The sequence below is a fragment of the Hipposideros armiger genome, unplaced genomic scaffold (assembly GCF_001890085.2).
Source record: "Hipposideros armiger isolate ML-2016 unplaced genomic scaffold, ASM189008v1 scaffold_856, whole genome shotgun sequence".
Lineage (NCBI taxonomy): Eukaryota > Metazoa > Chordata > Mammalia > Chiroptera > Hipposideridae > Hipposideros > Hipposideros armiger.
Window position 1 is genome coordinate 230,972 of NW_017732206.1, and position 17,264 is coordinate 248,235.

At 41.3% G+C, this 17,264-nt stretch overlaps 1 protein-coding gene across 1 annotated transcript in view; it reads right to left on the bottom strand.

Moving 5' to 3' along the window:
- Positions 1–17,264, bottom strand: part of TMEM163 (transmembrane protein 163) — a 218,367-nt gene that overhangs the window by 69,060 nt on the left and 132,043 nt on the right. Inside the window, exons 3-4 of the mRNA XM_019629456.1 lie at positions 15,209–15,252; positions 13,729–13,820 (exon numbers count right to left, since the gene is read on the bottom strand). Coding sequence (XP_019485001.1) covers positions 13,729–13,820; positions 15,209–15,252 — 136 coding nt within the window. The remainder of the gene's footprint in view (positions 1–13,728; positions 13,821–15,208; positions 15,253–17,264) is intronic.

Here is a 17,264-nt window from a genome sequence, read left to right on the forward strand (position 1 = left end):
AAGGTCAGTGTGCGGTTTGTTTAGATGACTTCCACACCACTACAATGAGTATGTGCACCTGTGATTTCTCATTAAAAACATGCACAAGAAGAGCAAAAGCTTTCTTGGCTGAAAATACCAAGGAACAATTTTTGGTGGGTGCTAACCCCCATGCTAAACTATCCCTTTGTCGCCACAAACAACAGCAAATAGAGTAACACAGCAACTTTGCCTGTTCTCACAGTCACCCTAGGAAAGCTATGGGGCAGGGAAATGGGGGGGCGGGGAGGCCTGCCATTCAAAGCATGGACAACTTTTCTGCACGTGCACTAAATCCTCTCAGAGATTTTTCCCCTCCAAGAGGTTCAATTTAAAGGGGGAGGGACAAATAAGTTCCTCATCAATGGGCATAAATTTTCCATCATACACAATGAATAAGTTCTAGAAATCTGCTGTACAATATTGGGCCTGTATAGTAACAATACGCTTACAACTTTCTTAAGGTGGATCTCATGTGACATGTTCTTGCTACGAAATAAAAGTTTTCAGAATTTAAATGTATTAATTTAATTGCATTTAAGACTATATATTACTTTTATAAATATTTTATATGCTTACAGCTGTACATATTTATTATGCATATATGCATGTATGTATATATGTATACACATACACTTTGCAACTCTTCAGAACATGTTCTCTTTTAATGCTTTTCTTGATTTTCTCCAAGGCAGGTAACACAGCAGTTTTATTTATTTTTATTTTTAGAGAATTTTTATGAGTTTATTTGAGCCCAAACTGATGACAATTGCCAGGAAGCAAGATCTCAAATGCTCTAACAGCAGTTTCAATCTCAGCCTAACGGATGAGGAAATGAAAGCAAAGGGTGATTACATTTATGTGTACCAGAAACAGACCTAAAATACAGGGATTTTTGTTTTTTGGTTTTGGATTTGGTTTTTGCCTTTCAAGCTGGAAAAATTACTTCTTTTTGGGATGCAGGGAAAATGAAAGGAGATTCATTCCCTAAGCCCCTCCAGCTGGCTGTGAAGCTATACGACGTCCATCTGGGGGTTGACTAAGGTCTGGGGCTGGCCACAGCTGTTCCTTCCTTACTCCTTAGCTGAGTACACAGTCACACCCGTCATCTGCACACAATGAATGCCCAGATCTTCCTCCAGGGCAGGACACACAGCACTGCCTTAAAATGAAGGCAACACCAGGCTTTGGGGTCTGACAGGGCTCGGTGCAAATCACCAGCATCAATCCCAGCACAACAACGCAGGGTAGTTCACTTTCTCTCTAAGCCTCCACTTCCTCTCCCATAAAAATGGAATAGTGACACCTATATCTCATAGGATTGTTCTGACGATTAAATGTGACATAATATAAAAAGTACTTATCACAGTGCCCAAAGCAGGGTAAGAAAATCAGAAATTAAGACTGTCCTAAGAGCGAAACTTTCAGATCAAAACATATCAGACCAGAACAGGAACTCTACAAAAATCCTGTGGCCACCAGGCCATGGTTTCCACCAGACTATCAAATCCACAGCTGCATGTTCAGAACCTATAGGAACTAAAATATATAGAATTTTAAAAAATATATAAAAAGACTCAGAAGCCTCTTCCATTGCTAGCCTATGGTGATAATATAATTAAAAAAAAACCTCATAAAACAGAAAAGGGGTTGGTCAGCTAGGGAAACACAAAAAAGATTGTTATAAAGGCAAATATAATAGATCCCTCTCCAAAATGTATTGCCCAAAGGAGGGGGAATCTTAGCCAGTGTCCTGGTTCCAAAGGTGGTTCCTTTTAGTCTTGAACAGCATCTCTGCTGTACAGACTGATCTCTCAGGCTCTCAGAGCCTAATGCCATGAAATAGTATATTCACCTAACTCCTGCTGTTTCAATGCCCAGGATTTCTTCTGGGTCTACCTTCACGGAGAAAATGGAGGAAACCACGTGGATACCCAAACAAGGTCTTATGACAGAGAAACTGAATCCACTAATAAGTTGGCATCCTGTTTTTACATGTCAGTTCTGTGAGCTTGATTAATCTGAGTTTCCCGTCTTTGTGCCATCAAAACAGAACCTCGGCCTATAAGACCAAAAGCAGACTCTGCAGAGCCATAAGGAGGCCAGGAAGACAACATCAGGGGGTGGAGGGCCTCTTGGAAGACACTTTCTCCAGACACAAGCTACTTATAAGCAAAGGTAAGCAACTTCTAAAGAGGTTGTGGGAATCAACACCAAGAATCAAACAAGGGACGTGAAAGGTGATTTTTCGAAAGCATATAAGCCCTCAAGTATAAATTAAAACCACAAAGAGATACCACTCATGCCCACTAGGATGACTAGAATAAAAAGGACAGATAATAACAAGTGCTAGCAAGGATACAGAGAAATTGGAACCCTCATACAATGTAAAATAGTGCAGCCAAACTGGAAAACAGACACGGAGTTACCATGTTAGACACAGAGTTACCATATACCCTGCAATTCTAGGTATAAACCCAAGAAAAATGAGAACCAATTTCCATACAAACACTTCTACAGACATGTTCACAGCAGCATAATTCATAATAGCCCAAAGGTGAAACAACCCAAACTGATGAATGGATAAATTAAATGTAGCATATCCATACGATGGACTATTACACAGCAATTTAAAAAAAAAAGAAAAAGAAATGCTGGGGTGGCTGGGTGACTCGACTGGTTAGAGCACGTGCTCTGAGCAACAGGGTAGCCGGTTTGATTTCCACATGGGTCAGTGAGCTGCGCACTCTGCAACTAGATTGAAGACAATGATTTGAGCTGAGCTGCTGGTTGGTGGCCGGATGGCTCAGTTGGTTAGAGCTGTGCTCTTAACAACAAGGTTGCTAGTTCGACTCCCACATGGGATGGTGGGCTGCGCTGTGCCCCCCCCCCACCCCCGGCAACTAGATTGGAAACAGCAACTTGACTTGGAGCTGATGGGTCCTGGAAAAAACATACTGTTCCCCCCAAAACACATTGTTCCCCAATAGTTTAAAATAAAAACAAACAAAAAGGAAATACTGATATGTGCTACAATGTGGCAGAATGTTGAAAACATTACACTAAGTGAAAGACTAAGAAAGAAAACATTAATCTAAGTCACAAAGAAACACACAGTGTATGATTCCATTTACACAAAGCTCCAGAATAGGCCAAACTGTAGGGACAGGAAGTAGATTAGTTGCCTGGGGCTGGGAGGGGGAAAGGGGGTTGGGTGGGGTTGGTGTGGTGGAAGCTAAAGGGAGTGGGGCGTCTTTTTGTGGTAATGAAAATGTTCTAAAATTGATTGTGGTGACAGATGCACAGCTCTGTGAATACAATTAAAGCCACTGACTTGCACACTTTCAATGCATGAACTACATGCTATGTGAATTATATTTTAAAAAGGCTGTTTTTTAATAAACATACTTATCTCTGTTTTGCCTGGAAAGTCTACTATAAAAAAGAACCCGTATTTATCGGATACCTACTATATGTCAAACAATGTACCAAGTAAGTGACTAATACTACCTCAATTGTTTCTCATAACAAGTTTTGAGTTAGGTAGAAACTACTCAAAAAATAAAAAACAAAACCAGAAAACTCAAGTATTTCTTTAGATGCCTTCTATTTAGTGATGTGAATAAGATGAATCATATAGAGAGAGATGCTTGTAAAGCCCGTGCTGACTAAAGGTCAAAGGGTACAATATTTAGAAAAAGGCAGGAGATGGGAGGGAAAAGCCACCCGAATTCCAATCAATGCAGTTTCACAGACCCTCAAAGAAAGGCTGCGTGCACTGCACTGAGTCCCGTTATGAGAGAGGTAAGTGTTTGGAAAAGCCCCTGGTGGTGTTGATGTAAGTACGACAGCCCTCGGTAGGATAATCGCAGCAAGGCGGGATCGACATAGGAGATGGGAGCTTGATTCTTTGTTCCTAGACTGGCTTGCTTTTTATATTTTCCCAAAATGGAAAGAAGTATGCTTGATAGCATTACAAACATAACAAATGTACCTTGTAAAGTATCTTTCGGAAAATGCAAAAAAGTATAAAGAGGAAAGTCGTCATAGTTAACACCAACACCAACATTTTGGTGTGGATTAGTTGTCAGTGGCAAGTACTACACAAAGTCACATTGAATTTAAAAGGTTCAACAGCTAACACACAGGACAAAACCTGGAGACTGCAAGGAGAATAACTATGCCATGAAAACTCTGGCCCTGAAACTTTAGACAATGGAAGAAACCAAGCCCACAGAGTTTTCCTCTGAGAATAGGATGAGGGCAGGACCTCATTCTCAACTGCCTCAAATCTCTCCACTTTCAAGAGGGCTCCTGAACTTAAAAGTTCATTTACCTCGAAGCATGGGCATTGGTTTATGCTGCTGCAGCTGAGAGTGGAAGATAGAAGGATGACACACACTGTGACTTCCAGGCTCAAGCTTCCAAAGGGTGACCCCCCGTAGGGCGAACCATCCACAGTGCTGGGCTCTGGCCTTCTCAGGGACAGAACACTCTCCACTCAGCAAATGCCTATTCCCGGCAGCAGGTGCCCGAGGAGCGGCCACAGCCATGGACAAAGGTGGGCTCCTGTTTCTTGATGGCAAAGCCCTCAGCCCAGGATTGAGCATGCCCTCCCCAGGTGCCAGCATGGCCTGAAAACAGGAACCAACGTTTCTAAGAGTGTAGAACAAGTCCAGGCTGCAGCCCACACAAAAGTCCTCATTTGCAAAGCCTTTGTGACATGGGAGGGCTGCAGTGCTTGTCATGGTAACCATTTTCCAGGGGATCCAAGACATGAACACCAGCTCCCGGGAATGCCAACCCTTTCCCAGGAAGTTCATCCATGTCTGGCCGACTGGCAACCATTTCCCCACCTTGCAGAGTCAGAACTAAAGCCCAAGACTGCCTTTCAAGTTGGATAATTTTATAGCTCTTAATTCATCTAGATCCATACCACGTTCTCTCTCCCTCCAATTAATATTGAGCTGCAGCTAATTTCTAAGAAGGGGCATTTCCAGGAAGAAGTGGGGGCGGGAGGCGGGGGGAATAAAACATTTGGTAAAACCAAGACACACAAATGATCATTTGGAGAAGTGGGATTGCATAATGGTTACAAGCAAATTTCAGAGCAAGCAAGACCTAGGTTCAAACTCCAGATGTCTCCATTACTAGGCATGAACCTTCAAAAACAATATTTACCTTCTCTACCAGGTGTTAAATAATACCTCTACCTAACACAAAGCCCAGCATGATGGCTGGCACAAGGCAGGTGCTCAGTAAATCCTTATTATCATCTTCATAAAAGATATCAAAACTTTCCATAAGATAATAGGGTTCCATAGTTCAATCTTTCATTCTGCACCCTTTGGTGAGCATCTACTAAATATCAGGTGTTGTCCTAGTGATTGGGGAAAAGAGAATAAAATAGTTAAGGAACATGTTTGCTTTCATGAGCTTCAAATCTTGTGAGGGCTATGGACAATAAAGAGACCAATACATACATTAAATACAGGTAATTAGATCTAGGAAAGCAACAAACAAACAAAACCAAAAAAATAAACAAAAACACAGCACTGCAAAAAAAAGAATGGGGTGTGGAAAGATCTGCTCAATTATTAAGCTGCACTTCCTTACTCACCTAAATTCTAGTAGTTGGCGTCTGGGAAATGTCCCAAAACAGAAATAAAAGGCTTCAAATTCTCATCTCAAATTCTGGCAACCCATTTCCCCAAAGAAATACAGATGCCAAAAAATCATATAAGAATATGCTCAACTACACTGGTAACTAAAGAAATGCACCTAAACATGGAGAATTCAATTTTCTATCTGGACAAGTGTCTAAGACCAAAAAAGAATTATAACACTTAGTGCTGGCAAAGGTGAATAAACAGAACTTTTTGGAGCACAGTTTGGCACTGGGCATCAAAACTGTAAGTTAGCAAATTCTTTGACTCAGACTTCTAGTAATTTATCTTAAAGAAATAAGAGGACAAGCATTTGAATACCAATGTGTGAAGACAGTTATTTTGCATTATTTCTAGCCCCAAGACACTGGAAACAGTGCACGTCTTCAGTAGAAAATTGCTTCAACAAAATATGTTACATCTATACATAGAATAACACATAGCTCTCAAAAAATAACGTATCTCTATGCTATGACGGAAAGATTCAAAACATGGTGATAAGTGGCGAGAACCCAGTTTTCAAAAGGGTATATGTATGACATCTCTATTTAGGTCTAAAATATATATATTTTAACATATATATGTTAACATTACACATGCAAAATGCTAGCTCTGCAAGGCCCTATAACAAGTAAGTTTCACTGTATTCTTTGTACCTCTATGCATTTCCTTAACCTTTCACAATAATCATGTATTGCTTTGTCTTGCTCCAGATTTCTTTTGGGTGGAGGGGGTGCTGGGGGTGAAATGAGGAAATCAAGGAATAATTTTTTATCACCTCACTACTTTACTACCCTATGTCTCGAGGTCAAAAGCCTCGAGACATAGGGTAGTAATTTAAACATATGCCAAAGTATGTGTTTTGAGTTTTTAAATTTTCTTTGCAAATTCTTCTATTCCATGCTCTTGAAAATCAAAATAAAATAACAGGGCGGACAATGTGAAACTATCCCAGGATCACTAATTAAAAAATATTTTCAAAACTCTAGAAATGGAAAACAAATAATCTAACATTTTTTGAGCATATGCCGATGTTACATTCAACATCATATTTAACCCTTACCGCAGTGCTATTTGGTAGTTATCATGGCCCTCTCCCTTCCACATGTGAGAAAACTGAGCTCTGGAAAGATTATTATAATAAATCACTTAAGGTCACAGAGAAGGTGAGTGCAGGTCTGACAGAGAGCTCTTCCCAGGGTTAGTATTAGTTTCCCTTAGCTGCTGTAACAAAGCACCACAAACAAGGTGACTGAAAACAACAGAAATTTACTCTCCCACAGTTCTGGAGGCTAGCAGTCTGAAACCAAGTGTCATCAGGCCCACCTTCCCTCTGAAACCTGTAGGGCAGAGTCCTGCCTTAGCTCTTCTACAATAGCTTCTGGTGTTTACCAGCAATCCCTGGTGTTCCTTAGTTTGTACATGCATCATTCCGAACTCTGCCCACATCGTTAAATGGTCATTTTCTTTTTGCATGTGTCTCAGCATCTCTTCTTCTCCTCTTATAAGGACCCCAGTCATACTGGGTCAGGGCTTCATCTAATTTGGTGTAATTGCAAAGACCCTGTTTCCCAATAAGATCAGATTCTGCAGTACTGGGGGTTAGGATTTCAACATATCTGTTGGGGGTACACAAGTCAACTCATAACAGGGACCAAGGAACCCAGCACTCCTTCCTCTAATACACCCTGCCCACAGCACCACAACCAGGAATGTTATGTCTCTGTAGTGGCAGGTTTCACATGTCCTTTTCCTGACCATGGAAGGCAACACCCTTCTGCCCTCAGGCAAGACTACATCCACACTATTCAAGGCCGATGAGCTCCAGCCCTGCTGTCAAGGCTCTGCCTTTGCACTGGCTCTCATCAGTCACTGAGGACATCTCCGAAGTTATTTATTCTTCTAGTTCAGGGTCTGCTCTTGAGCTAAAATACACTCAAGGGCTTTGCAAAGTGAACAGCACTAGACAAATGTGGAGGAAATGCGATTCACTTTCTCAGACCCCTCAATTTAGGGTCAGATCAATTATCACATGAGAAGATGGGGACACGTGGTACTATTTTATTATAATATGTTCTTGGTATAAACCATTGCCTTTGCAGTCTACTCAGATCAGACACCAAAAGTAAACGACCAATCCATCATTTCTTAACCAAATCAGTGACTTTGCTTTTGTAATTTCTGGAGTTATTTCCAAAAGCAGCAAGGATGCAACTGAAACCAATAATTAAAAGACTTTCCTATCAAGCCTATCCTGTCAAGTGGTAGTTTTCAGGCCAAGCATTTGACTCAGCAAATTGGCAAAGAAAATGGAGCTACTCACCTGCCTGGGTGAGAACCAGTGTGCCCCATTTATTTTACACGAGAAGATACACAAAGGATTTATGCCTCTCTAAGGATATCCTCTCCAGAGCTCTCAAATTTGCTGCTGAGAATAATGCCATTTGGAGGGCCATTTGGAACACAAGAACAACCTCCTGGGCTGAGTTTTTGTCTCTGTGCTGTAGACTTAGAAGCCTGTACAGGTGAGAAGCCTCCCACCTGCCTCCAGCTCTCCATCTCAGCGAGCTGACCCATGGTCCAGAGACAGCTGGGCCTGGGGAGCCTCCACGGGGCTTCCCACCTGTGCTGTGATCATACGTAAAATGTCACAGGTCCTGGATGTGCACCAATCTGTGCCTTCCGAAGCAAGCATCCCCATGGCCCTCCACAGCTGACGGCAGCAGGAGGCTGCATTGCCTGTGGCCTCACACGGTACACGGGGCTGAGAATCGCTAAGACAGGCGTGAAATTCCCTGTATCTCTCGGCCTTGCCTAGTTCCTCCAACACTAATTTCTCCCCCGCCCTCCACCTCCAGCACCTCCTTTCCCTGCCCTCAGTATCTTTCTCTCATTTCTAAATCCCCCGGACTTTGATTTATTAACAACTTTGTCAGCTTTTAAAACCTAGATTTTAAAAATGGTCAAGCTACTTACATGTGGAATCTAAAGAACAAAATAAATGAACAAACAAAATAGAAACAGACTCAGATACCGAGAACAAACCGATGGTTGTTGCGGTGGGAGGTAGTGACAACTGGGTAAGAATGGTGAAGGGATTAAGAAATACAAATTGGCTGTTACAAAATAGTCATGGGGATGTAAAGTACAGCACAGGGAATATAGTTAATAAAGTTGCAACAACTATGTAGAGTGCCAGGTGAGTACTAGACTAATCGTAAATTATGTAAATGTCTAACCACTACGCTGTACACCTGAAAATAATATAAAATAATATTGAATGTCAACTGTAACTGAAAAAAATATTTTTTAATTATTTTTTAAAAAATCAAACTGCCTAAAAAAGCATTGTCCAATACAGCAGCCACTGCCATATGTGACTGTTTTCATTTAAATTCATTAAAATTAAATAAAGTTAAAAATCCAGTTCTTCAGTCACTCTAGCTGCAGGTCAAGTTCTCAATAGCCACACGTGGCTAGTGGCTACCATACTGGACAGTGCAGTCATAGAACATGTCCATTATCCCAGAGTTCTACTGGACAGCTCTGGTCTAAAGGATATAAAGAAAATGTCTCCCCTCCTTTGCGTGTCCCCACTCCCCCTCCCTGAGGCGATCCTGCTGCCAGTCTCCTTTGTATCTCTGCAGAGACGGTTTATAAGTCTAAACAAGTGGGTATGGACGTGAACCTCTTTTATTAAAACAAATGAGAAAAGACCCTACACATTATTTGTTCCATGCTTTCTTCACTGAATGGACCTTGGAGATCACAATACAAGTGGCCAAATAGTACTTCATTCTCTTGAGTGGCCTGGTAGCAACCGACTGTCACCAGAACAACTGTCACCACCCCAGCCTTATAATGACACTCCTCTGTGTCACCCTGTGTGGCCCTGCTCTCTTCCTACTCCCAGTCTCCACATCTTCAGACTCTTTTTTGACTCTTTCTTTCACCTCTTTGCCTAATAAAACCTGGTTGTTCCCGGAGGACGTGGCCTTTCCTACCTTTGAAGTGGAGGCAGCATTTTCTCTCTCATCCACCTTCTCAAAGCCTGTCTTCGTCTTGGCGAATTCCAAACAAGTTGCTCTGGTTTTCTCCCTCAATACCCCCGGTTACATGCAGACTGAACCACCCAGTGCACCTCCTTGTCATTAACCCAACCTCCTGGCCTCTCTCCTTCATTCACTGAGGACAACAGCACCTGCTTCATCCCCTTCATCTCCTCCCTAAATTCTGCCAACATCCCCTCAATCCCAGCTGGAGAATCCCACCAACTCCTGGCCTCACAAATGCCCTTTTGTCCTCACCCATTCACTCCTATCCTAAATCCATAGCAATAAATGGACCAGTGAAGACCAGGCTTTCAGCACCCCACTCGCAAATCAGTGCCCCACACCAACAATTGTCAAGCTAAGCAATTGTTTAATGTTTCCAATCCCTGAGGACTATTCATTAACCTTGCTGTTGTCCTCCAACCCTCCTTACCCAGTTTGGATATTCTGGAGTGTTCTTAGAATCCCTTCCTTTTATACGAACTTGACTCCCTTGCCCCTTTTTCTATCTTAGTCACCTGTTGAAATCCCTGACCATGAGTAAAACTGATGATCTGCCTACTCCACACATACATTCCCCACAAGGTGACTAATAAAATTTGGAGCTTTTTTGAAATAAATAACTAGCTGGTGGGGCTACAAAATGGACCATCTGCTATGGAAAATAGTAAGGCGGTTCCTCAAAAAAAATTAAAAATAGTGCTATCTTATGATTCAGCAATCCCACCTCTGAGACTATATCCAAAAGAATTGAAAGCAGGGTCATGAAGAGATGTTTGTACACCCATGTTAATAGCAGCATTATTCACAATAGCTGAGGTAAAAAATCCCCACATTTCTATCAACAGATGAATGGATAAACAAAATGTGCTATGTGAATACAATGGAATATTAAATAGCCTTAAAAAGAAATTCTGACATATGCTACAATATGGATTTCCTCGAGGACATGATGCTAATTGAAATAAGCCAATTACAAAAGGACAAATACTGTATGATTCCACTTATATGAGGCACCTACAGTAGTTAAATTCATAAAAACATAAAGCAGAACAGTGGTTGCCAAGGGATGGGGAAAGAGTAAGAGGGAATTGTTTAATGAGTACAGAGTTTAGCTTTGCAAGATGAAAATATTCTGGAGATACGTTCACAACAGTGTGACTATACTTAAGGCTACTGAAATATGCACGTAAAATGTTTATGATGGTAAATTTAATGTTATGTGATTTTTACTACAGTAAAAAAAGTATAAAACAAAACTATTGGTTGGAGCTCTGCTCTGCGGTGGTGCTGAAGGTACACTGTCTTCCTCTGAACGCCAAGCACCTCATCACATCTATAGTCAGCAGGGGGCAAGGCTGAGGAAGGCATCTATTCTCTTTGCATTGGCAATTCCAAGATCAAGATTCATTCTGAAGCTTACAGCCAAAGTAGGAAAAATTAGAATTAACTTCGAACCAGTTGGGTGCTTCCCGATTCTCTCAAACAGTATTCTCCAGCAAGTAACTGAAAACCAATAGCTTTCCTAGCTCTGCCTCTCATAATTCATTCATGGTCTTTAATATGCAAACATGAGTTTCTCAGCTGGCAGTGATTTCATGAATTTTTAATTTACATGGAATGAGCCAGAGATTAAAACTTCCAACTAAAGCCAACAATAGAGGATTATGAGTGTCGTTTTAATCCCTAGAATCTCCAAATAAATTCACTGGCATCATCACATGAACTATTATCTGGGAATTATCAAAACAACCTCTCTGAGTTTTTGCCTTATGGGTATTAATATAGAAATACATTTTTTAAAAACAGTGCCTGCTTTGGGATCATGAAGAACAGTGAGACCAAAGACATTTATTGTTATCAATCTTAATCTTGGAAGAACTCCAAGCCACCTGGCAAATACTCACAGAGATCCCAACACAATGTGTGGCTTTGTGAATAATATGTAAGAAACTCATTTTACCATAAAGAAAATCAGATTAAAAATAAGCAAATTAGAAGAAAGAAATTGAGAAACACTGAACTCAATTCCTTCTGGAATTGCAAATCATATTCTGAATTATTACATCTAAAAATAACAAAAGGCAGAAGAGTTTTCTCTTTTGAGGGCAAGGCTCAATAGAAAAATAATATGAATCATATATGAAATTTTAAATTTCTAAAACCCACATTAAAAATGCAAACAGAGGCAAGTAAAATTAATTGTAAAAGTTTATTTAGCCTAATAGATCCAAAATATTCTTATATCAAAATATAATCCATATTTTTAAAATTATTAATAAAATGTTTATTCTTTTTTCTTTCTACATCTTTTGAATCTGGTGTGTATTTTACACTTACAACACCTCTTAGTACCAGCCACATATAAGTGCTAAAATACTACTAGAGGCTATTGTATTGGATCGCACTATAGGACCAAAGAACATATGTTCTTCTGACAGGGGAGGGACTAGCTCTTGAAATGTGAGCATATCTCTAGATTGCACTGTCTAGATTCTCACCACATTCCTCAAATAACAGCAAGCCAACAGCTTGGGTGGATGCATTAGCTGCTCTTTTGGCTAGACCAGTGTTAATTCAACTTTGGTTATTATGGTATCATCATTGAAATATTACAAATTCGCTTTACTACTATTGTTTTCTTAATTCTTTTCAACCACAAGTTGACTCACTTTTTAAAAAGTTAACCTTATCCAAAACAATATCATCTATGATATCACAAATTTGATACTTTAATTATATTTGTTAAAAGAATTAAAGTACATTAAGATAAATATTTAACACTTAAAGAAGTTTTTCTGCTCTACCTTAACCCAATGATGAACTAAATTTAAATGTATTCTCATTTGCAAGTCAGTTAATGGCATCATCTTTCAAAAGCTTTCCATTTGACACATGCAACCTCAGATATATTACTATTGAGTCTCCTGGCACCCAACATTTGTATTCCAACATTTATGTATTTGATGACACAGCATCCCCACTAAGAGTCCCTTTTGTCTGGACACCACCACAAACCACAGCAAGGCACGTTTACTCATTTATCTTCAACTGTTCAAAGGCTACAGAGGTGGGGTAAAACTCTCGCGCTAATGACCAGTGGTGGCTCAGCCCCAGGGGAGTCCCCTTAATAAATAATGATGATGGCAGCTAAGGTTTACTGAACTACATGCCAAACACTGTTCTCCCCCTCTCTTTCTCTCCCTCTCTCCCTCTATGAATTATATTGTGATCATTATATTTCATTCATATAATCACCATAATAACCCTTAAAGGAGGTATTGTTTTCCTACTCTTCCTGATGAGGAAACAAGGCACAGAGCAGTTAGCTTCCCAGTCACAGATAATAAGTTGAGGGGCTGAGAGTCAAAGCCAAGAAACCTCACTCTGGAACCTGTACTGTTATCACCCTGAGGATTACAAATGGAATAAAAAGATGGAAGTTGGAAAAGACACATGTTTTATGGTCACAAACACAAATCCCTCAAAGACAAATCATCCTTCACAGGATGTGGAGACTGGGGCAAGCAATATCCTCTAACACAGACAAGGATGGAAGACAAGTAGAATAATTTTAAATGCCCTCAAGATGTCTTCTGTATATTACACTGGAGAATTCATCTTCCTTAGAAGGCAAAAAGCATAAAAATTCAAAGTAATAAAGATTCCAACACCAAGAGAAAGAGGATGGAATGATGGATGGATTGACAGATGGATGGATAGATGAATGAACTGATAGACTGACAGATGAGCATACAAATATTCACTCCAGACTCAACAGAAGAGAATGGAGAGGATTAGAAAGGGACATCCCATCTCTCTGACCATCACAGAAGGGGCTGATATCACACCAGCCATTCCCAAAGGCAATTTGGGGACCTTACTCTTATCTCTGGGACCAAAGCTGCAGGGTGAGCTGTGTTGGCAACCTAATTATGTAGTCTTCATTTGCAAGGGCTCTGCAGGCTGGAAGAAAATAAAAATCCACTTACATGTATTCCCTATGAGCAGAGTGTACAGCGGCCGCATTGCTGTAACGCCACAGGACAATCGCCGACGACAGGACATCAAGGATGGCATCAAACTAGGAGAAGGAGACACGGCATTAGTGGTTTTGTAAAGTTCACAGGACATGACTGTGAAGACAAAAGGCAACTGTTCTGGGACTCGGAACAATGGAGCAGGTGGCCTTAGGGCAAGGAGGGTTCATGTCATTATGACGCAGACCACTCATCCTCCTCAAGGGGGACCCTGGGGATCCAAGCCCAGGGCACCCCACATGCCAGATCCTCCTCTTATCTCACACTGTTCCCATGGCCTGGGAAACTACACCGTGTGGCATGGTTTGTCTGCTCCCAGGGCCCCTGGCTCCCAGCACTCTGGAGATATGGGGAGATTACACTTTTCTAACACCTGTGAAATTGTGTCCCTGTGGCAAGTAAGATAATTTCAGCATTTTCCTGTATATCTCAAGTAAAAGATTCAGGGTGAGTTCTGGTTCTGATTCTGGCTCTCAATGGGACTGTTCTATCTGGGGTAAGGGTGGGTCACCCAAGGATTCTGGGAGGTCTGCCAACAGTCTGAAATTCTATACAAAAATTCAATGCTTTTATTTGAATGAAGGAGTGAATGTGGGGGAGGAGGGCGAGACAGTAGTATGAGTGAGTGTGAGTGTGAGTGTGTGGTGTGTAATTTTCTATAGAGACAGTCCACACCTTTGAAAAGATTTGGGAAAGAATCTGCAACCCCCAAAACATTAAGTTCTCACAACAAAGGGAAGAAGTAGGTTTGGGAACAGGAACACCTACTCTTAGGAACGGGAACACCTACCCTTAGATACAGGAAACCCTAAAGCTACACAGGAGGGATGTTTACAGGAGCTCTCTGTAAGAGTCATTGCACCATACCACATGTGTGATCTGGAAAATTACAAGCACTAGCACTCTCTTGAAGGGATATGGAGAAGCTTTACCCAAGTTTCAACATGTCTAGCCTATAAACCACCCGAGACCCGTTTTCTCTAACCAGCTCCCATCAGGAAGCAGGCTGGGAACCCAGGTGACCCCTAATCAGGCTACATACAGACTCATCCCAGCACCAGCAGCCCCATTCTTCACTCCCAGCACCTCTGCCTGCACCAGCAAAGTCTTTGCTCCAGTGTGTGCCCATTTTCAAACCTACAACCTCCAGGGGGGAAAAGGAGCTAAAATCCTAAAACACCCTCTCAACCCGCTGTGGGAAATGTGGTTCCTTAAACGGTGGCCCCTAATCTGTTCTTGAGAATCATACAGCGTCACTGCAGTTTACTTCTATTAAATGGTAACTTCTTATAGATGGTATTTCCTTAAAAGGTATGTTTGTCATGCTGAGCTCTCATCTGCTAACTACCCTCTTAACTGAGAGCCAGGGTGGCTTGTGAGCTCAGGAAAAAAATGTACAAAACTTCATAAAATTACATTTCAGGTTACTTACTGCAAACCCAAAAGCAGAGGCGCTGTACCTCATAACGGAGACAGCTAAAAAGAAAGAAAATATTATTCAGAATATTTGAAGACCTCATGGATATTTTCTCTCATTTGTGAGCATATTAATATATTTGATATGCCCTTAAACATCAATGGAAAAGTTCCAAGAGAATAAAATTTAAAATTAACTGTAGTTGTAAAATCTGAGAACTAAAAGCAAAGCAAAGCGTGAAGTAAAAAGATTCCAGACTTCACCTGCAGCAACCTCCCTGCCCAGTATGTTCTGAGCACGAAAAAAAAAACGGTTTCAGAATGAAAATTTTAAGCAGTTGTCGGTCAAATGACTGTTGAGACTTTGAGAATTTAGCAACAGGGAACAGAGAGCTGGGAACTATATTAAACTTTCAAAGTGAAAGTACAACCACCCAAACTTTTCCCATAATAAGGTAATTAGTGGTATCTACATACACATGCCATTGCTAACACAATTGGGGGGAAAAAAAACAAAAAATCAAAACAAAAAAAAAAACTCTTGCCCCGTCAGAGCTTAAAATCCAGTGTAGACCTCAAAAAAACTGTTTAGAAAATCAACAACAAAATATCTCAAACAATAGATGTATACAAAAGTAGATGTAACAATTATAATTAAAACATTTATCCATATTCAAATACAATATCTAACTTTTGAGGGGTATGTCAATTGAGTAGCACTTTTGCCTCGTTCGGTGATCTGTTCTATGCTAAAGCAATGTCCAGCTTCAAAGACTGTTCTCACTTTGACTTAAAGACAGCTCTCCATATTGCACAAGTAAATGTCCACCCTCCAACAAAAAATGAACCCCTACCCAGTGAGTGAGTGGGTCAGCAAAGCTTTGGATTGTTCCAGGCACAGGTATTGCAAGCACTCACTCACCGAGTAAGAGAGGCCTGGGGCAGGAAGGTCAAAATTCCCACTAGGCTCAACACATGTCTCTTCTCTGGGACCTGCTCTCTGTCCCACCCCCAAGATCCAGGAATGGGCCCTAGACAGCCCTGCTGTGCTTTTATCCCTGCCCCCAGCCACAGATGCTCATCTGACCCAATGTGAAGCAAGCCTATCTCATCTTCTGTGAATTAGGAATTGAGACTAAGAGAGTCTACCTGGTAAATTTATGTTGTTGGAATTGAAACCTTTACTCACTGGAGTGAGGGTTCACCATCGTTGGCCATAAAGACTGAGGAGCAGAGAGAAAAGCATGGGGTAAACTCAGCTCTGGGGCAAGAGAGAACCTCAGGCTCCCGAAAGTTTCCAAGCCCTTCCTGAGACTCAGCCACTCTCCAGTCCTCATGCTGTGTAATGTAATCCATTAAATTCCTGACCATCTTATTTTTGAAATGAGCTGCTGTAGCTATCCCTGCTGTTGCTCGTACCAGCATAGGGAGAAGGGCAGAGCCAGCTGTGTGCAGTGACCAACTATAGCTTTCTCTGGCAGCACACGTGTGGCAGTGCAAACGGGCACTGCATCTTCCCAGAGAACTCAACTCACGAGCCACATGGGCATGTGTGAAAACGGCAGCAGATCCCTCGGGGCACCAAGATGCCCTATAGAGCACTGAGCCTAGCTTGCAGGAAGTGCTCAGTCAAGTTAACTAAGCTTAATAAACTTTCACAGAAATAAGTAAAAATGAGCATATGTTTTTTTCCTTTACAACCTGTTTTTAGAGTATGTGTGCCTGTTAGCTATGTGCCTTTGGGTGGTTACTTCTTTATCAGTAGTGGAATATCTTTTGAACTCCCACTAACATCTTGCACAGATGCTCAATATATACAACAGAGCAAGAAGCGCAGCCCAGCCAGAGCTCCTGCTTTGTCTCTATCTGGCCTGGGCACCACGGGCTGGAGGGCACAGCTAGAAAAGCACTCGGCTCATGGGCACTGAAGACCACTTCCTTTCTAAGCAGTAAACCATTCCTTTAAAAAGTTGTAATCGAGTTATTGGGTAATACCAGACATTTAGACAATGGGCTAGAGAATTCAAAGAGGTGGACGCCCACTTGATCATACTGAAGACCCTTTTCTCAGC